This window comes from Megascapheus bottae, chromosome 28 (assembly GCF_031878675.1).
Source record: "Megascapheus bottae isolate mThoBot1 chromosome 28, mThoBot2.hap1, whole genome shotgun sequence".
NCBI lineage: Eukaryota > Metazoa > Chordata > Mammalia > Rodentia > Geomyidae > Megascapheus > Megascapheus bottae.
The window spans coordinates 12,549,173-12,570,588 of record NC_143536.1 but is presented as its reverse complement, the minus strand read 5'-3'; the positions used below and the strand labels follow the sequence as shown (position 1 = coordinate 12,570,588).

The following is a 21,416-nucleotide window of genomic DNA, read 5'->3' as shown; positions in this document are numbered from 1 at the left end:
CACCAAAGCCAGCCAGCCAGCTCAAATCCATATTCTGCTCCCATAGCAGGCTCTACGATCCTGAAAAGGCCCAAAACCTTTTCAATATTAGGCCAAATACTAAACATTTTAAGTTTTGCAATGAAGTCTGCCAGGGAGTATGAAAAAAGCCACAGACTCTGTAACTGAAGCAGTTCCAGTTTAGCCATATTCCAATAAAATTTTATTTGTAACAACTAGTGTTGAACATCAGATTTTGCATAAATGAACCCCTCTGGGCCTCCACTGCTTCATTAAAAGTGATGACTACATTTCTGAATTATGGCAAGGTGCTTAGCAAGTGCCTGGTTTAACAGGTCCATATTTTATCTGTATGGTTTTACTTGTTTCTAGTATTATGAAGGTGATCCGCAGACATCAAACCTCAGGTGAAGTAAAGACAGCACTTTCCTGGAATTTACAGAGCAGCTGGGGACAAAAGACTTGGATCTCCAAGAAGTAGAATCACCAAGCCATCAGACGTATACATCACCAACGAGGAGAAGATAGCAGTACAGGGACTGCAGGTGCAGGAAGCAGCAGTGTTTGGTAGTAGAGTGGAAAGCCTACGTGAGGAACATGGATATCTAGGCCCTGAAGAAAAGACAGTTCAGAGAAGTGCTGGGAGAGAAACCCAACTAGTAAAGAGGCCAAGGAAGTCTGGGGTACAATGATAAGACCCAGATTGCTGAGGCTGAGTTCAAGAAGAGAGGAGGGATAGCCACGTACCAGCACCAGCAGCTCACGCCTGGTATCCTAGCTACTCAGGAGGCTGAGATCTGAGAATCATGGCTTAAAGCCAACATGGGCAAAAAAGTCCATGAGACTCTTCTTTCCAATTAACCACCAAAAACCTGGAAGTAGAGCTGTGGTGTAAAATGATAGGGTACTTGCCCTCAGAAGAAAAACAACAACAACAACAAAAAAAAACTTAGGAGAGAAAGACAGAGAGAGAGAGAGAGAGAGAGAGAGAGAGAGAGAGAGAGAGAGAGAGAGAGAGAGAAACAGAGAGACAGAGACAAACTGTTTTTTTGTTTTGTTTTGTTTTGTTTTGCCAGTCCTGGAGCTTGAACTCAGGTTCAAGTCTGGGTACTGTCCTTGAGCTTCTTTTGCTCAAGGCTAGCACTCTACCACTTTGAGCTGTAATAATATTCGGTACTGAGGAATTGAATCCAGGGCTTCATGCATGCTAGGCAAGCACTCTACCACAAGGCCACTAAGGCACACTCCAGCCTAAGAGATTCACTTCTATAATGAAATGCTTAAGTTTAAGAAAAATAAAAGCTCCAGCTCCAGGACTACCATATGCTGTAAAATCTAGTCTTCGAAAATTGATGAATTTGGGCCGGGAGTTTGGCCTAGTGGTAAGAGTGCTTACCTAGCATGCACAAAGACCTGGGTTTGATTCCTCGGTACCACACACATAGAAAAAAGCTGAAAGGGGCTGGGAGTTTGGCCTAGTGGTAGAGTGCTTGCCTCGCATGTATGAAGACCCAGGTTCGATTCCTCGGTACCACATACATAGAAAAAAGCCAGAAATGGTGAGGAAGCTCAACTGGTAGAGCTCTAGCCTTGAGAAAGTCCAAGGACAGTGCTCAGGCCCTGGACTCAAGCCCAGGACTGGCAAAAAAAAAAAAAGCTGGAAGTGTTGCTGTGGCTCAAGTGGTAGAGTTCTAGCCCTGAGAAAGGCCAAGGACAGTGCTCAGGCCCTGAATTCAGTCTCCATGACTGGCAAAAAAAAAGTTGATGAATTTGTTTGAAAACCAAGCCATACTTACAACCTTCTGTGACAAGCCAGCAAATGAGAAAACATGTATAGTTAGGTTCTGTACAATTCCAAAACTTAATGACAAGAATCATCTAGTAAGACTACACTAATCTAATTAGAATTCTTCTAATATTAATAGAACCTTTCTCCTGCTCAGATTAAAGTTGAAACTATCACCTGGGTAAAGCAAACCTTAATTCTTTGTTTAGGCCTTTGACAATAGTTCAAAACTGGAAACACCTGGAAGGACCCTTCTCATACAGTGTGCAATGCTACAGGTAACAAAAGAAACTTAGAAAAGTAATCTGGCAAATGATGGGACTCTTTATTATGCTCCAAGGTTCAAAGGTGCAAGTTCTAATAATCCTGTTACTTAGAGGCAGAGTCTGTCCAAAAGAAATCATCAAACGAAGAAGAATTTCCTGTAGAATGTATTTTGGAAGTTCTAAACATTGTTTTTCTATATAAGAATATGATTTATTGGGGCCAGGAATGTGACTTCACTAGTGGTAGAATGCTTGCTTTGAATGTATGAAGCCCTGGGTTCGATTCCTCAGTACCACATAAACAGAAAAGGCAGAAAGTGGTGCTGTGGGTCAAGTAGTAGAATGCTAGACTTGAGCAAAAGAAGCTCAGGGACGGGGCCAGGAGTTTGGCCTAGTGGTAAAGTGCTTCCCTAGCATGCACAAAGCCCTGGGTTCGATTCCTTGGCACCACATATACATAGAAAAAGCCAGAAATGGTACTGCGGTTCAAGTGGTAGAGCTGTGGCCTTGAGAAAGTCCAAGGCCAGTGCCCAGGCCCTGAGTTTAAGGCTCAGGACTGGCAAAAAAAAAAAAAAGCTCAGGGACAATATCTAGACCCTGAATTCAAGCCCCAGGACTGGCAGAAAAAAATAAAGAATACATTTCCTTAGTATATAGTGACAACATATTATGGCATTGTCCTTTTGCCAAATCACATCGTATTCTCGTATATAACAACATTACTACTTTTGCATGTGTGATGTTTGGGGAAGTATAAAAATGTTTTAATTGTTTTGGGGGGCTATAGTAAAATATGCCTCTAATCCTCCAGACCTCAAGTAATTTATTTTACTTTTCTTCCATATGGAGAGGTTTGATGGAAATAATAACATAAAGCCTTTGGTACCATGCCTGGACATGGACAAGTGCTGAATAAATACTGGCTTCTATAGTGATTAGTGTTGTTTTAATTATTAAACAACAAATACTATACTATCATTTACATTTTACTGGGAAAAGTAGTTTATGCCGTCTAAACAAGGAAGATTTGGTTGTATTCAAAGGTCAGTTGATTTACAGTGAGAAAGAGAACAGCCAAGCTGATTGTGACTCATACACCCAGCTCAGCATCTCTCCCCCCCACCACCCAGAAAGCAAATGAGATCGGTGAGAGGGCTGAGGCCAACCTCTTCCTGCGCTGCTCTCCTTCACTTCTACCTCTGTAACAACTTAATACCCCCAAACCTTATTCAGTCTCCTAATCTTGCCCTTGGACTTTCCATAACTACAAAAGACAGCACACATTCCTTAGGCCGCCTGTAAGATCTGTAATTCATCTACGTTCAAAGTTGCTGTCTAATTCTACTTGGTGCCCAGAAAGATGAGCACCCCACCCAGGAAGGGGGCTTCCGTGGGGCTCTCTGAACCATGCCAGGCTTACTTCCTCTTAGGAAGGACAAGACCAGCCTTCCTTCAAAACCCTCTTTCTATCAGTGCCATTTCATTATGCCAGATACTCATCTCCCTCACGAGAAATGTACCGATTATTTCTGCATTTACCAACTGACAAACTCCCCAATATTCTTCACATATATGCAAATATCAGTATGTTGACTCAACTACAATTAATCGTGTGTGTGTGTGCACGCATGCGTGTACGTACATGCATACACACGTGCTTGTGTGAACACACCTGTGTTCAGCTTAAACTAAGAGCCTGGATTCTGTCCCTTAGGTTTTTTTTTTCCCTCAAGGCTAGTGCTCTATTACTTAAGCCACAGCTGCACTTCTGTGTTTCTGGTGATTAACTGGAGATAAGAGTCTCACAGGTTTTCCTGCCCAGGCTGGCTTTGAACTACAATTCTCATATCCTCCTAGCCTCTTGAGTAGCTAGGACTAGACGCATAAGTCATCAAAGCCCAGTTTTGTTTTTTTTTTAAATCTTATTTCCCTAATCAGATTATTAAAAGCAAAAATTAAAGACCATTTCTATTGTATTATGTCCTAAACAAGGCGATATTCTATAGAATAAGCAAGCACTGCATTGCTGAGTGTGTGAACACACACTAAAGTGACCCAAGTAACTCCAGCAAGCCTGCTCCTAGAACACCCGCCATGATCTTCAGTGACCCCAAAGGTCCTTGCCTGGACTGAGCTACTGGGAGGAGGTGGGACTTCCCAAGTGAAGTCTGATGGGAAGGAGACAGCTCTAGGGCTGTGCCCTGACCAGGGTGCTTTGCCTCACCACAGGCCCCCAGTGATACAATCCACCATCTCTGGAACTCTGAACCAAAGTACATCCTTCCTCTCTTTACGTTTGTTTTTTTTGTGTTTTTTTTTTTTTTTTGCCAGTCCTGGGGCTTGAACTCAGGGCCTGGACACTGTCCTTGGACACTTTTTGCTCATGGCTAGCACTCTGCCACTTGAGCCACAGCCCCACTTCCGGCTTTTTCTGTGTATGTGGTTCTGGGGAATTGAACCCAGGGTTTTGTGCATGTTAGGCAAGCACGCTACCACTATGCCACACTCCTGGCCTTAAGTTGATTTATCTCAGGTATTTTCTTCATAGCAACGGTAAGCTGACCAACCAACTCCCCAGATTTCTAGCATTTTATTCTCAGCATTCTCCTTAGTTCACATAATTACATCACCGTGCGCCTTAAAAGTTTCCTAATGATCCAGGAAGTGGATGTCTAACAAAGAATCATTCTCTTTAAATATCATTTTGTTTTCTGATTTCCTGCACTCTGGAAGATATATCGACATTAAACAAGCACCTAGTGAGTAACTTTGCAAACCTTCTAATTTTCTAGAGCTCTTCAGTCCATTAGACATACTCTCCTAGAATATTACCTGCCAATTAATGAGTACGACTGATGCTTTTTTTAAAGAAAAAAAAAGACTAAAATCATGTCTCTAAAGTAGTTTACTAAATGGGCATTGATTTTCTTTAGTTCTTCACAAATACCTTAGATGTCCTGTGTGATCTGGGGGCGTGCGAGAGCTGAGCAGTCGCCATTATGGTCATCTATCAGGACTCTTCCAGCAAATCTGTCCTGTGAAGGGAGACATAATACGGAGAGGCTTGCCTAACAGAACACTTCCCGGCTTTCTCTTTCCAAAGATGAAAGTGAAAATTCTAAAAACACCCCAAAACCCAAACAAGGACAGTCTCCAGATTGTCCAGTTTAGAGAAAAGTTTATCAAGTTCAATTCTGAAAACTCATAGGATGAATTAATACTACAACAGTCTTATCAGGTTCTATCTAAAAATAAGACAAATTTGAATTGGGAAAATCCTTACTGTGAATTTCCAAATGAAAACTATAGAATCCCATCAATTGATGGTATTCTTTGGTAAATGAGTTAAAGAAACAATTCCATCTCTGCACCAATTGTCTTTGAATGTGGCATAAAGTCTCTGGGTTAATTTTCAATTACCCATAGAAAATTATATGATAACTTCATTTATTTAGAAATATACTTACAAGGGCTAGGAATGTGGCTTAGTGGTAGAGTGCTCTCCTAGCATGTATGAAACCTTTCATACATGGCCAGAAGTGGTGCCGTAGCTCAAGTGGCAGAGCACTAGCCTTGAGCAAAAAGTGTCCAAAGACAGTGCCCAGGTCCTGAATTCAAGTCCCGGGAGTGGCAAAAATGAACAAATAAATAAACAAACAAAAAGAAAAGGCTGGAAGTAGCACTGTGACTCAAGTGGTAGAGTGCCAGCTTGAGCACAAGAAACTCAGACAGTGCCCAGGCACTGAGTTCAAGACCCAAAACTGGTAAAGAGAGATGAGGGATGGGGAGAGAAAAAGAGGGGGGTGGAGAGGGAAGGAAGGAAGGAAGGAAGGAAGGCATTTATAGGAGGAAAGGAAGTTATATGAACATCTAAAGACTCAACAATGTATTTTAGATCTCCATGATCTCCTACAGGATAACAGTATTTTTGACCAAGGGCTCAAAATGTTTCTTAACCTTATTTGCAAATTCAAAAACTCAAAAGTTAATTGGTAGATTCCATTCCTACTAGATTGCTACTGGAAAAAAAATAGAGAAGAATGAGTATTTGTGAAAATGTGGAGAAACAGCAGCTCTACACACTGCTGGTAGCCAGTAACTGTGGAACGCCGGATGTGCCAGTTCCTCAAAGATGTACAATTAGCACAGTACCCAGGACTCTACTTCAAGTCTACTGGGGAGGGTGGGGGATGAAGGCAGGTGAAAACAATCCAAATATCTCTCCTAGATGAGCAGATAAACAGCTGAGCACAGTGGTGTGAATGCATAGCTTTGGCTGTCAAGTGGAAGAGGGAGGCTTGCGCACAAGCAGTGAGAGGCCAGTCTGAACAATACAGTGAGAGCCTGTTTTTTTTAATGGTTGGTAAATGAAAGGTGGCAATACACATGGAGTATTAGTTATTCTTTAGAAACAAATGAAACTGTGATGCAGGCAACCATGTAAAGGAGCCTCAGAAACATTTATGCTAAGTGACAAAAGGCAGATTCAAAAGAACAAATATTATATGCTCTCACATAGGAGGGAAGCAAAATCATACGCAGTAGAAATGGTGGAGGCGGGTGGGAGAGACCGGCATGGAATAGCTCATCTTTGAATGTGGTGTTTGGAAGAAGGCTGGAAGCGGATGGTGGTGGGATTAGACAACACTGAGCATGTGCTGGTGCCATCACACCCCTGGAAAGGCTGACCGGAGGACCTGCACGTTGTGCGTGGTGTGGGCTATAAAGAAAAAAGTGGGTGTTTAAAGCATCTGCTTTCACCTCACTTGTTGTGAGCTGTGGCTCACATCTGTAATTCTAGCTGCTCCGAAGACTGAGATCTGAGCATCTTGGTTAGAAGCCAGCCAAGACAAGAAAGTCCATGGAGACTCACCTCGAATTAAACCAGCAATAGCCGCAAGTGGGGGGGGGGGCTCAAGTAGAGAATACCAGCTGTGAGTGAAACATCCACGTTAAGAGCTTGAGGCGCTGATCAAGCCCAGGTACCAGCACTAAATGATTTTTAAAGAAAAAAGGAAGCAAGCGAATTCCTTTTGTTTACAAAGGCCTTGTTTTTAGTAAGGGCTTCTCCCCTTCAATGTTTTACAAAATTATAACTAAAATACTTGTAAAATAACCGTTCTATCTGGGATCACCTAGGGAAGCCCATGACCTGCTCTGTTTACAGATCAATACAAGCAAGATTCTGGAAGATTTTTTGCCAGTAAGAGGCTAAACTTGTCTGACACTACCACAAGATGGTGATAGAGATCACAGACAATAGATACTCAATTGTTCCAAAATTACTTCTTCAAAGCAACACTAGGGGACACTCTATTACAATATTTTCTATGTGACCAAAACTACCTAACAGTCCTTTATCCTTCAGCAAAGTCCCAGGTATCCTTTGTTAATTTCAAAGTATCACCTTCAAATCTGACTCCTGCATCTGCTGTCTCCCTTACATCTCAAGAAATAAAACAGGGAGGAGAAAGAAAAGTACCTATAAGACTTTAAGCTCTAGTTCTAGCCCATTAAACCATCACCCCCTACTGGGGTGGTTATTAGTTTTAGAGACAATAAATAAGGAATAATGATTTTTAAAATAGCTTCTATATTGGTGGGATATTATTTTAATTCTCTCTAATCACAAGATATTCTGATGGCCTGTCTAGAGAATCAAGTCCTGAAAATAGCAGCAGCCAATTAGACCAATGTATTACTGCACCTTTATTTTCTGTCTGATATATGGATGGCCTGAATTAAATTGATATTATCACTGAAAACTGAAACATCTAGGGCATTTGCTTTTGGAAAAAAATTAAAGTCTGATTCCACTAACATTTAATAAATCCCTTAGGGATTCATGTCTGTAAAGGAAAACAAATAAAATTAAATTTTATGCACATAGTTGTAGGTATACAGAGAAAAAATAATTAACGGTAAAATCTAGTAGAAAGAAGTTTGGGAATTAAGGAATCTAGGTTCAGATTCTGACTCAATGGCCTACTAGTTGTGTGCTGCTGTCCAAATTACTCAATTTCTTGGAATCTAGTTTCCTTTTTATAAGATGGGACTTTTTAGGGCATGTTCAGTGTTTGTCTGGTCATGTGTTTATCTAGGGATAGAGCAAAACATGTCTAATACATGGATTTTTAGAACCAAACTGTCTAGAATCACATCTCAAAGCCCAATTCACCCTCCCTATGACCTTGAGCAAATTACATGCCTTGTTTTTGCCAAGTATGAAACAAAGATAATAACTATCTTTATCTACTTGATAGGATTGTTTCAAGGATTAGTCATTATTTATGAGGCACTTGGGACACTTTCTGATAGACATTCCGTCTTATGGAACAAAACCTGCTTGCTTCCAAGATCTTACATGAGTGTTCTATCTCTGGTTTTCCTGCAGATTCCTCCTTCCTTCTCCTGTCCTTGAAGACATTTTTCCCATGAAACAGGAACAGACACCTAAATATGTGCACCTTTGAAAGCTACCCAGTGACTAACTCATTTACTGACCCCATGCTTCCACTTACACGAGCTGAACAAGGCTTCTTTCTTTTCTTTCTTGTCCGATCTCTCTCCTTCCATTCCCCTGCATTAGGGGGCTCAAAAATGTCTTCACAGGCAAGTTTTCAGTACAGCTCCCCTCCTCCCTTGACCATTGGGGTGAAAGAACACTCAGGACAGCAACTCTGGAGACTGGTATCTGCCCCTCCAGAAATAGGCAGACCCAGCCATCACCCGCCCAAAGTCACGCCTCAGCTTGTACACCCAGAAGCCCAGGCTGCTGGGGCTTGTTTAAAAGCCACATCCTTGAAGCCAGTGGCTCACATCTGTGACCAGAGCTACTCAGGAGGCTGAGATTTGAGGATCACAGCTCAAGGCCAGGAAAGTCAGGAAAGTCCGTAAGGCTTTTACTTTCAATGAACCAATCCATCATCAAAACGATGGATGTGGAGCTGTGGATAACCTTGAGCACAAAAACTCAGGGACAGCACACAGGCCGTGAGGTCAAGCCCGGGTCCTGGCACTAAAATGATACATACATACATACATACATACATACATACATACATACATACATACCCATTCTTCTCCCCAGCCTAAAGAACTGCACTTTTTTTCTCTCTTGGAAAAGCAGTACATTTTATCTGTCCAAATCAAGCCTCACTTTTCTACAAACCCTGTTCTGAGCATTTGTGAGTTGGCCTTGTGTCCAGGGCACTTAAGTACCATGCCCATGTCCCCTGCCACCTTGTAGTCTGTAGCTATTCTGTCCTAGGCGTTATTTTTCTTCTAAAGCTCTCATTAGACAAATAGACTCTCTTTTTCTCTTTGTAATGATTGTGTGTGTGTGTGTGTGTGTGTGTGTGTGTGTGTGAGAGAGAGAGAGAGAGAGAGAGAGAGAGAGAGAGAGAGAGAGAGAGAGAGAGAGAGAGAGAGAGAGAGAGAATGAGGGCTGAAACTCAAGGCCAGGGCACTGTCCCTGAGCTTCTTTTTAGTCAACACTACATCACTCTACCACTGGCTTTGAACCTCAACCCTGAGATCTCCTGAATAGCTAATATTACAGGCATGAGCCACCATGGCTGGCTCTACGCTAATGATTTTTAAACGTATATCCCCAGGCCAGGCTCATTTCAGGAGGTACTGGCCCATAACTCTATTCATTAGATAATTCCACTTTTATGCTCCAAACACATCCCATGTGAATTTTCCCCAAATTCTGTTTCTGTTGCCTCGCTAAGGAGTAGGATTATCAAACAACTAAAGGCTGAAATGGAAACCATGCGACTTTAACCCCGCCCCCTTGCCCATTCACCTGCCTAACCCACCCAGCTTCTTGTCAGCTGTGCTGTGTCTCCGCTCATCTTCGGTGGGGATTCCTGCAACCACCAGTCTGCTTGTCGTTAGCCTTAGTCCTCTTGTTCTCTTCTTTATACTGCAGCCAGTTTTCTCTTTCAATTACAAACCTGATTATGTATCTTTTCCAGACTATAGTGCTATGATGGCTTTCCACTGCCCTCAGAATAAAATCCAAACTACTGCTCACCATGGCTTCAAGGTTTGGCTCATGCCACCCTGTTTCATCTCCAAATCATTTACCCTTATACTTTTATGTACCAGCCATTCTTACCTAATTACCCTAAAGGGCTGCACTTCCCTGGCTTCCAGGCTTTGGCAAGAATTCCTCCTTCCGAAACATCTTCCTCTCTTCTCAATTCTTACTCATCTCCTGGAAAGCTTTCTCATGGCATGACTTCCTGACTGCCACCCTCACCACTAGCAAATCCAGGTTAATCATCTATTGCAACATGTACCATAGTTGCTTTTATGCTTCCATAATGAACAAAGGAGCTGTGGTTTCTATTAGCTCCTTGCTTTTCAAGTTATCCCCACCCTACTCTCACGGCAGCTTGAACTCGGGAACTGTGCTTGCTAAGCAGGAACGTTTTTAGTCATGTTTCCCTTTAATTATTTTTCAAGTAGGGTCTTACATATACACCTTGGTCAGTCTAGACCACCACAATTCTCTGGAGGTCTGGTTAAGATGGAGGTCTTACTTTTCCCCCCAGCTGGTCTCCATGATCCTCCCAATCTCAGCTTCCTGAGTCACCAGGATTACAGGCATGAGCCACTGTACCTGGCAAGAAGAGTTTGGGGTTCTGGTTTTGGATGGTGGTACTAGAAGTTTGAGCCCAGGGTTTCATGCTTGCGAGGCAGATGCTCTACCATTGAGCTGTCTCCAGTCCACTTCTGTGCTGGTTATTTTTTTTTTTTTTTTTTGCCAGTCCTGGGCTTGAGCTCAGGGCCTGAGCACTGTCCTTGGACTTTCTCAAGGCTAGAGCTCTACCACTTGAGCCTCAGCACCACTTCCAGCTTTTTTCTATGTATGTAGTACTGAGGAATCGAACCCGGGTCTTCGTGCATGCTAGGCAAGCACTTTAACCACTAGGCCAAACTCCCGGCCCTGTGCTGGTTATTCTTGCCACAGGGTCTGGCTTCCTTCCAGGAATGTGCCTAGACCATGAGCCACTGATTTCAGGTTGGGATGACAGGCGCACACCACCACATCTGCTTTTTCTATTGCAACTGAATCTTGCCGACTTGTGTGTCCACACTGACTTTACACCACAATCCTTCTAATTTTAGCTTCCCTAGTAGCTAGGATGACAAGTGGGAGGCACAGGTACCCAGCCCAGTAGAGTCAATTCAGAGAGCTTTATCATATGCATCATCACTATCTGATCCCAGAAGATCAGAACATGTTCATAAGAAAAAACCTGAAGAAACTCATGCTTAGCCAGGAGCATGGCCTAGTGGTAGAGTGCTTGCCTAACATGCATAAAGCCCTGGGTTCAATTCCCCAGTACCACATACACAGAAAAAGCTGGAAGTGGTGCCATGGCTCAAATGGTAGAGCTCTAGTCTTGAGAAAGCCCAAGGACAGTGCTCAGGCCCTGAATTCAAGCCTCGGGACTGGCAAAAAGAAAAAAGAAAGAAAGAAAAAGAAACTTATGCTTACAGTAGCAGGCCCTCTCGTTCTATTCCATCCATCCTTGCTAGCCTCTAATGTGCTATTTTAAATTTTGAGATAGGTTATCACTAAGTAGCTCGGGCCAGCTTTAAACTCATCATGGAGTCCATGCTAACGTTGAACTTGTTACCCATCTACCTCAGTCTTGAATTACAGGTATGTGCTTCTAATCTACTTTTCTTCTCTATGGATTTTTCCATTCTGGACATTTCCTATAGGTTGAATCATCTCACATATGACCTTTAGCGTCTTCTTTGACTTTTTCTTGAGTCCATAGCATCATCACAGACTAGAACAAAGTAGATAATAAACATTTGCTACTGGGGGCAGTGGCTCACAACTGTCATCCTAGATAAATGGGAAGCATATATAAGAGGTCCAGGTGGGCTAGGACAAAAGGTGAGACACTATTTGAAAAATAATAATTAAACTAAAAGGACTGGAGGTGTGGCTCAAAGGGCGGTATGCCTGCCTAGCAAACATGAGGCCTTGAGATCAAACCCTGATACTATTAAGAAAAAAAATCACTGAATAGAGCTGGGTCCCGTGGTTCATGCCTGTAACCCTAACTACTGAGGAGGCCAAATCTGAGGAAAGACCATAGACTCTTATTTTCAATAGATGACCAAAAAGCTGGAAGTGGAGCTATGGCTCAAAGTAGTAGAGTGTCAGCCCTGAGTGGGGAAAAAAACAAACAAACCCTAAGGGATAGTACCCAGGCCCTGAGATCAAGCACTAGTATTGATACATTAATCAAACAAACCAATCAATAGATGCACAAGGGAAAAGCACTATAGACACAAAAGAGGCATTTTAAATGTCATTTAAATCTGAATACCTAATTTTCTAGATGAAATCATCAAGATCTAGAGAAATCACAGCCTTACTCAGGGCCAGCCTGCCAGTGGGTGGTGAAAGTGGCCTAAAGAAAATGTACGCACAACGTCCTCTTCCTAGACTGATTCCCCAAAGTGAATTTCCTCTTTGTTTTCCCCTCCTCTAATATCATGCACCCCCAGACTCTTCCTACTTGTGGCCTTATTTGCTTGTGTGTTTCTAAACATGGCAGGGTGTCTTTTTTTGTATTCTGCCATGGGCTTGCTTCAGAAAGTAGAAAGGTCCAAATCACTTTCAAAATAAGCAGGTTCCTTTCAACCTGCAACTATTTTGTTGTTACTGTTATTTTCCCTGGAGCAGGTGTGGGGGGGGCGGGGGAGGACTCCTATTCAAGTACAAACCACTGCTTGACTTTGAAAGCTGGCCACCTAGAGACCATGCCCCTCCAGAGAATAGTTCTGATGGAATGTTTCAAAAATCACCTTGATCTGTTTCATTATCTATGAAACAGAGGTTTCATAACTATGAACTTACAGAGCTCTTCACTTTCAAATGTCTTTTGCATATGTATTTGTTGACAATGCTGGGATCTGAGAATAAATGATATGCCAGTATAATTCATCTTTAGATTTGGTCTGACCATACTGTGACAAGAATTATGATCTTGAAGAGACAATATTTCTGTGATCTTTCTAGAAAAATATATCACCCCAGGCCTTCCTGACCAACATGTCAAATGCCCTATTTTAAACAATGGCACAATTTCTACTTTCCTCCTTTATCTGAATCTTTATAAGACTTCAATCTTTGTAAGCTTCAGATAGACTAACCAGTTTTGTTTTGTCTAGTAAAACTTAGCCTACCTTTACTGTCCTTTGTTTTTGCCATTCCAACTGGAGCCAAAGCTAATTTATTCTATTTGCCCAAAGATAATCATATTTGATTTACTAAGGCTCTGAACCCATGTGTCCCAGTCTTCCAAAGCTAATATTTCATCTTTTCTTTTTTTGCCAGTCCTGGGACTTGAACTCAGAGCCTGAACACCGTCCTTGGGCTTTCTCAAGGCTAGTGCTCTACCATTTGAGCCACAACATCACGTCCAGCTTTTTTGTGTGTGTACGTGGTACCGAGGAATCGAACTCTGGTCTTCATGCAAGCTAAGCAAGCACTCTTACCACTAGACCTAACTCCCAGCCTCTAAAGCTTCATTTCTTACAAGAAAATCCCTGTCAAGGAGGAGTAAAGAGCCATGTACCAGTTGTTGTGGAAACTAAGATCTAAGGAGTGAGGTTCAAAGCTAGTCCAGGCAAGAAAGTCCATGAGACTCCTATTTCCAATTAGCCACCACCACAAAAAAAAAAAGCTGAAAGTGGACCTGTGGCTCAAGCAGTAGAGTGCTAGCCATGACCAAAAAAAGCTCAGTGACAGTATCCAGGCCCTGAGTTCAGGCACTGGTATTGGCACAAAAAATAAAGAGGGTATGAAAATAGTTCACAATGAACCCCGTGCCAGAAGAAATATATACTTTCTGAAAGAGAAGAGTCCCTTCTATAAGTGAACAATATCTAATAGCTAGATCCAGAAATGCATCTAAATGGCCTTCTCTTCCATATGTATGATAAGAAAGATGGCTTTATTCAAAGTTTGTCAGTGTCAGCATAAATGGATCCAAGATTCATAAAGCTCAGAAGGAGCCAGGGGATCTTTTCCTACTAGTAGAAGAAGGTGCTAGGAATAAAAGGATAATAAATGAAGATGGGAGGAGGAAGAGAGAAGGGAGAGGAAGAGTAAAGAAAGAGGGAGTCTGTACAGCTACTAAAAGATAAAGAAATCAACAAGCTCAAGGTAAGGATATTTGGAGCAGTCATTAAAAAGATTTTTTTGAAAGAAAAAAGAAGGGACTGGGAATGTGACTTAGTGGTAGAGTGCCTGCCTAGCATGCATGCAGCCCTGGGTTTGATTCTTCAGTACTCATACACAGAACAAGCCAGAAGTGGCACTGTGGCTCAAGTGGTAAGAGTGCTAACCTTGAGCAAAAGAAGATCAGAGACAGTGCCCAGGTCCTGAGTTCAAACCCCAGGACTGGGAAAAAAGGGCAGGAGGGAGGGGAAAAAAGAAAAAGAAGAAAGGCCTTCTTTCTGTAATCCTAACTACTCAGGAGGCTGAGATCTGAGGATCGAGATTTGATATCAGCCTAGACAGGAAAGTCCATGAGACTCATCACCAACAAACCACCAAAAGGCCAGAAGTGGAGCTGTGGCTCAGGTGGTAGAGCCCCACCCTTAAGCTCTCAAGCCCTGAGTTCAAGCCTCAAGTCCAGCACCAAAAAAAAAGAGGAGGAGGTCAACCTTATTTTCAGACCATACACAAATATTCCAATTGAATCATGGATCGAAATGTAAAACATAAAACCATAGAGCAAGGAAACCTGATTTGCCAGTTTTCTCTCTGTTCCTTAAGACTTTTCCCGGAACTTGCTTCAATGTCTTATTATCCACCACTGTAACAAATTCCATTTGGCCCTTATAACTCTGCTATTCCCTAATCAGAGTAAATTACTGCCACTCTATTAATTGAGTATGTGTTCATGCTCTTTTGATTCTTAGATATCTTTCTCGTGCTATGTCAATTACTTTGTGCATTCAGCTTAGTAGAGGAACTATATACTGTGCCAGGCGCTATGCAGAACGGTGTATGGTAAAATATGGTTTCCATTCCAAGAGATTTATGGTCCAGTGGGGGAGAAATTAAGATGGTACTCCCAGTGAGATTTAAAACCCCGTGAAAGGGGCAAAACAAAACAAAAGAGAGAGCGTGTTGTTACTTCACTTGCTCTGCACAGCCCAGCCTGTGCTCTGCACCCTTGAGCTGCAGAATGACCTGGACGTTCCCATTCCTCCCCCTTGTGGTTCCTTGCTGGTTGACTTCCCCGGGCTGGCTTTGAACTCATCCTCCTTCCTACCTCAGGCTCCTAAGTAGCAGGGATTACAGGCGGAGCCCCCGGCACCGGCAATTTCTTCTTTTAATCAAAAAAGAAGAGATTAAACGGGGGTGGAGGGGAGGCGAGGGGGGGCTCACCTCTTCTCAGTCCCCACCAGCGCTTCAGAATGGTTTGACCCCGGGAGAAACGAAGCCTTTAATTCAGATCTAAAAGCCTCAGGTAAAAAGGCCCCCACATGGAAGAGCTTACCACGCCCAACGTCCTTCTTCCAGAAAATTCTCCACTTCTCCCCGCCACGCCGCCTCCACACCTCCACACTCAACTCCAGACTTCACAACGGCTTCTTCAGCCTGGGCCCGCCCCCTCCCGCTCATGAATAGTCAATGAGCCTCTCCTGGGCGGGGCCAGGCGCACCAACAGCCAATCATTATCTCTTCCATCTGGGACCCGCCTCACCCAGTCTCATGCATATGCAAATAAGAGGCGGGTCGTGCCTAACGGTCTTTGGAGGGCCCCGCCCCCTCAGGGGACAGCCGGGCTCCTTCCAGGCCCTCCAGTGCCCTGGCCAAGGGCGCGCGGGGCCTCGGGAAGCTGGGGCTGCCCGACTGCGCCAGGCCCTCGAAGGGCAACCTGCGAGGCCAGAAAGAGGAGTTTGATATCCAGCAGACATCTCCGCCTCTCTCCTGTGGCTGGACTCTCTCCCTCTCCCCACCCTCGCTCTCATTTTCTCTCTCTGTGTATATATATATTATATATAATACAAAATATGTATATTATTTTATTATATATTGCATAATGACATAATATAATCGTGTGTCATACATTATACACACAATACATTATTATATTACACATCAATATAACTATATGCCAATATTAAATGTCATGTAACCACATTAACTATATATTAAATAATGTTATATATAACTATTATGTTGATAACGATTCTATAAGTTATGTTGCATATTTTATATTAATTACATATTTTATCACTTATAAAACGTATAGTTATAGCTGGGCGTTAGTGGCTGACGCCTGTAACCCTAGCTACTCAGGAGACTGAGATCTGAAGATCACAGTTTGAAGCCAGCCCACTCAGGAAAGTGTGTGAGACTCTCACCTCCAATTAATCACAGAAAAAGCAGAAAATGTGGTGCTGTGACTCAAGCTGTAGCCTTGAAAAAAGTTGATCAGGGAGAGTGCCCAGGCCCAGAGTGCAAGCCCCAGGACACCAATTATTTAAATATATATCTGTATCTATATATCCAGGAGGGGTGGCTCATGCCTGCAATCCTACCTAACTTAGGAGGCTGAGATCTGAGGATTGAGGTTCAAAGCAAGCCCAGGCACTAAAGTCGTGAGACTCATCTCCAGTTAACCACCAGAAAACCAGAAGGAGCACTATGGCTCAAGGGGTAGGGCAGTAGCCTTGAGCTGAAGAGGGACAATACCCAGGCCCAGAGTTCAAGTCCTACAACCGACAAAAAAAGATATAATATATACTATATAATATATTTTATATAAAGTATATAACAGATAATACATTTTAAAATACATGTTATACTTATGTTCATATATGATATATATAACACTAATGTGTAGTTACACAAACATGACCCAGCTTTCTTTACCCTGGCCTGAACTCAGCCCCTTCAACAGAGGTAAGTCCAGAATCGGGAGACTGTCTCCCTACGTCCTTCACCCAGTATCTTAAGTGCATGCTTAGCATCGTGTGGCACTCTCCTAAAGGTCCTGACATCTCCAGGTGTCTGCAGTGGTGTTTCCTAGAACAGGAGACAAAAGAGAAGGCACTGGGCACCTCTTCTAGTTTTGTCTCTGCAGGAAAAGAAAACAGCAGTAAGATTGAAGCTGGTCGGGCTGGGATGTAGCTCAGTGGCAAAGTGCTTGCCTAGGAAGTGCAACGTCCTGGGTTCGATCCCCAGTGCCAAAAAAGAAAAGACAAAAAAAGAAATACAGTTAAAAAAAAAAGATTGAAGCTGGTAAAAACCTGACTTTAGGACACAACGACTTAAGAAACACAATTCGAACTGTAACTATTCCCCAAGCATGACAATCAAAACTGTCTCTAGCCCTTGCAAATGCTCCCGAGGGGGGCAAAAATCACCTTGGTTTGAGGATTGCTTGGGTCCTACATTATTTCCAGAAATGACTTCTTAATTTCCCATAACACAACTGGACGGCTTTTCAATCAGCCTTTTTCCAGCTTCAGCAAATGCTGCCTGGTTTTGCTGGCTGGCTGGACCTCTACTGTCTTTATAGTAGCTGTCATAATTGTCCATCTGGCTTCTAATCTCAGCCATCAGCATGTCTGGAGACCTTCCCATTCTGACCCATATGAACGCAAGTTGATCCCACTCACAAACGAAGCTGTTCCATCTCACTCGGGGTTTTCTGCCCAGATGTATCTCCATCTAGACTTCATTTCTTTGTTAACCTGTTCTTTCCATGCCCCTCTCCCCTGATTTAGAAGGTAAATGAGCTTCATTTGAGGCATGGTCTGGTTAAGATAGCTGCCTCCGCAGTCCCAGTACTCCCCAATAAAGTGTCGGGCACGCTATGAACATTCCATACATGTGGGTGAGCCTAGCATGGTAGTGAGTGCCTGTAAGTCCAGCTGCTCAGGAATTTGAGGCCAGTCTGGGCTCCTTGTAACTTTAGTTTAGATCCTGGATGGCTGAATGAGCCCCTGTCTTTAGGCCTGTGCTGGGAGCTAGAACAAAAATCTTTCACCTTTTCTATTGACTTACCAACTCCTTGCGGGCAAAAGCTGTTCATTCGACTTTCTTTTATTATGTTCAAATAGATAAATGAATGAACTTATCCAATGCTTAAGGGAACATGCTAGACACTTAAGAATTGAAATGCTGGAGGAGCCTTTAGAACTCATCCAAGTCCAGTCCTTTTTAGAAGAGAGTTTAATTTGCTCACAGTCCCCAAGCTTGTTAAGAGAGAAACTTGCACGCACAGGATCGCATAATCAGAGACATCCCACATCTCTCATTTCAAGGCTTGATCTTGAATCCAGCCAGGGTAGCACTGATTACTTTTCTGTGAACCTAACTTACAACTCAAATACAGAAATCCCCAGCCAAAGAATTGTTCCTTGTCAATTCAGAAGCTTTGGGCTTATACTCTATTAAGTCCAGCCTTAGGGTATAATAACCAAATGAACTCAAAGATGCTATATAATATTCAGATAATTTTCAAGCTGATTTTCCCCCATTTCAGTGGTAAGAAACTGGAAACTGTCTCCATTCAAGGCCAAGCATCCTGGGTTTTGTTTGTTTGTTATTTTTGATTGATTAGCTGACTATATTGACAAGATACTGATTGGTTACATGTTGAAGAAAATATACAATATAAAATACAGGAAAAAAAAATGGTTCCATCCCCTCCCTCTTACCCACCCTTACCCACCTACCTCAAATACTCACTAGTGTGATTTGCTCAGAATAAGAGCTCAAAGCCATCTTGTTTGTTTGGGAAGACTAAAATATTCATTGTGCTAGACATTGATCATTATTTAGAAATTTCCAAAACTGCCAAAAGTTCAAAATTCTCAGATTTTTTGAGTTCTTACATCCAGAAGTAAAATAGTATTTGAAACATGTAAAGGAGATAGAGGGGGGAGGAGGGAGAGAGGGAGGGAGGGAAAGAGGGAGGAAGGAAGAAAGGAAGGGAGGAAGGGAGGGAGGGAGGGATGGATGGAGGGAGGGAGGGAGGGAAGAAGGAAGATGGGGATGGGAATGGGAATAGAATGGGGTATCTTATGTGAGAGACTTTCACTGGCTGTAAAATTAGCCATTCTGTCTTCAGAAACATTTGTATCCTTTCATTCTTAACACTTGAAACAATGGTTACTCTTCATATAAGTCTCTGGTTAGACCCCTGGCTTCAATCTCTTTTCCATCCCAGTTAAAAAGAATTCAGCTCTCTCTGATGACAGATTAGCCAAGCAGAGTCATGGCCCTAGATTTGGGGAACCACGCACTGGAACACTGTGTCCCCAGAAACACTTGGGTAAGTTAGAACTAATGGAAACTTTGTCCATCCGAGTTCAGTTAAACCTTGGAAATCTTCAAAAGATGCCAGGAACCAGGGGCTTCTGCCTCTAATCCTAACGACTCAGGAAGCCGAGATCTGAGGATCACAGTTAGAAACAAGTCCAGGCAGGAAAGTCTGAGACACTGATATCTCCAATCAGGCACCCCCAAAGCCCAAACTGAACCTGAGCTTCAAGTGGTAAAGTGCTAGCCTTGAGCAAAAAAACTCAGGGATAGTACCCAGGCCAGGAGTTCAAGTCTCAGTTCCAGCCCATACACAAAAAGATGTATGTTGAAGAATTATCAAAATAGCCATATTAAATATAAATTTACTCCCAAGAGGACATCTCTGGAGGCATCTCCCCTTTTAGTGTATCACATGTGAGAATTAGAATGAAAACTACTTGAGAGGCTGAGACCTGAGGATCACAGATCAACACCAGTCAGAGCAAGGCAAGTCCAGGAGACTCTTTTTACTTTTTTATTTATTATTTTTTGTTGTTGTTGGTTGTGGAGCTCAAGATCTGTGTGCGCTAGGATTACAGGCATGAGCCACTGGCACCGGCTCCTGAGACTCTCATCTCCAATGAACCCCCAGAAAACCAGAAGTGGTGCTGAACCTCAACATGGAAGAGCACTAGCCTTGAGCCAAAGTGTCAGGGCCCTGAGTTCAAGCCCTATGAATGGCAGAAAAGAAACTAGGGAGATGAGTGTACACAGTGAGGCAGGAAGGGTGGCTTACTTTATGCTCTCTGCTTTGAATTTGTATTAGATTCTCAAAAATCATTCTAACTTATAGTTAGGGAGACACTGACATCACTTGGCATTTATTTTGTACCTCCCATTTATAGAGAGCTGACACTGTGGGGACTGATGCTAATGACATGGCAGAGGGCACGTCGAGTGGGAAAGAGAAATCTCTAATACCACTCCCCATGTAGAAAACGCTTTGCAAACATTAAGAGAAGCGCAAGTCAGGGTGAGGGGCTAGATGTGGAAGCTCAAACGTCTGCATAAGGAATCCAGGCAGCTTTCACCAGCAGAGTGGCATTTTAGGAGAAGAGCACACATGTATCATTTCTTTTCTCCGTATTTCAGCAATGGCTAAGCAATTTCAAGAATGGCACACGTTTCCCCCATCACTTTAGAATCAGGAGAGAAAAGAAGATGTGAGACTCATTCATTCCTCCTCTGGTACTAATGCACTCCTGAGAGCTAAAATATTGCTTTTCAGTTCCAAGCATCTTATGGTGGAGGAGAGAGAGGCCCCTTCTTTGTCTTCTCCACTAAGGTTAAATCAGATGTGATGCTTTCATGCCAGCTGCTTTATTTTGAGCCCTCTGGTTTCTATGTGAGGCTGTTGCTTTATCCTACTTTTCACTGGGGAGGGCGTATGGTAGTGTTTGCTTGGATTTTTGTTTATTTGGTGGAATTGAGATTTGAACTCAGAACCTTGTGCTTCCTGGACCAGTGTTTTATCCCTGAGCTACATATCCAGCCCTGCTTTTCTTTTTGCTAATTATTTCCATTTTGCTTTTTTTGGTTGTGGTTATTGTTATTTGTTTGGGGGCTGAGATTTGAACTCAGAGCCTGGTACTGTAGCTTGGCTTGACGTATTCAAGCACTTGAGCCATGCCTCTACTTCTGGCTTTTTGCTGGTTAATAAGAGTGTTAAGGATTTGGCTGCTCTTGCTGCTCAGGTATTAGCTGCTTGAGAAGCTAGGAGCGTAAGTGTGAGCCACTGATACCCAGCTTTGCTAGGTGTGTGTGTGTGTGTGTGTGTGTGTGTGTGTGTGTGTGTGTGTGTGACAGAGAGAGAGAGAGAGACAGAGACAGAGACAGAGACAGAGACAGAGACAGAGAAAGAGAGTGTTCTGGGGCTTGAACTCAGGACCTAGGCACTATTCCCGAGTTTGTTTGTTTGTTTGTTTTATTCTAGGACAGTGCTCTATCACTTGAGCAACATTTTCACTTCTTGGTTTGGGGTGGTTAATTG

At 42.9% G+C, this 21,416-nt stretch overlaps 1 protein-coding gene across 1 annotated transcript in view; it reads right to left on the bottom strand.

Annotated features, from left to right (window-relative positions):
- The window catches only part of Hormad2 (HORMA domain containing 2), a 77,903-nt gene extending 62,254 nt beyond the window's left edge, over positions 1-15,649 (bottom strand). Inside the window, exons 1-2 of the mRNA XM_090320452.1 lie at positions 15,606-15,649; positions 5,000-5,087 (exon numbers count right to left, since the gene is read on the bottom strand). Of these exons, the coding sequence (XP_090176578.1) occupies positions 5,000-5,059 (60 nt within the window). The 5' untranslated portion in view covers positions 5,060-5,087; positions 15,606-15,649. The remainder of the gene's footprint in view (positions 1-4,999; positions 5,088-15,605) is intronic.
- Between the last annotated feature and the right edge of the window lie 5,767 nt (positions 15,650-21,416).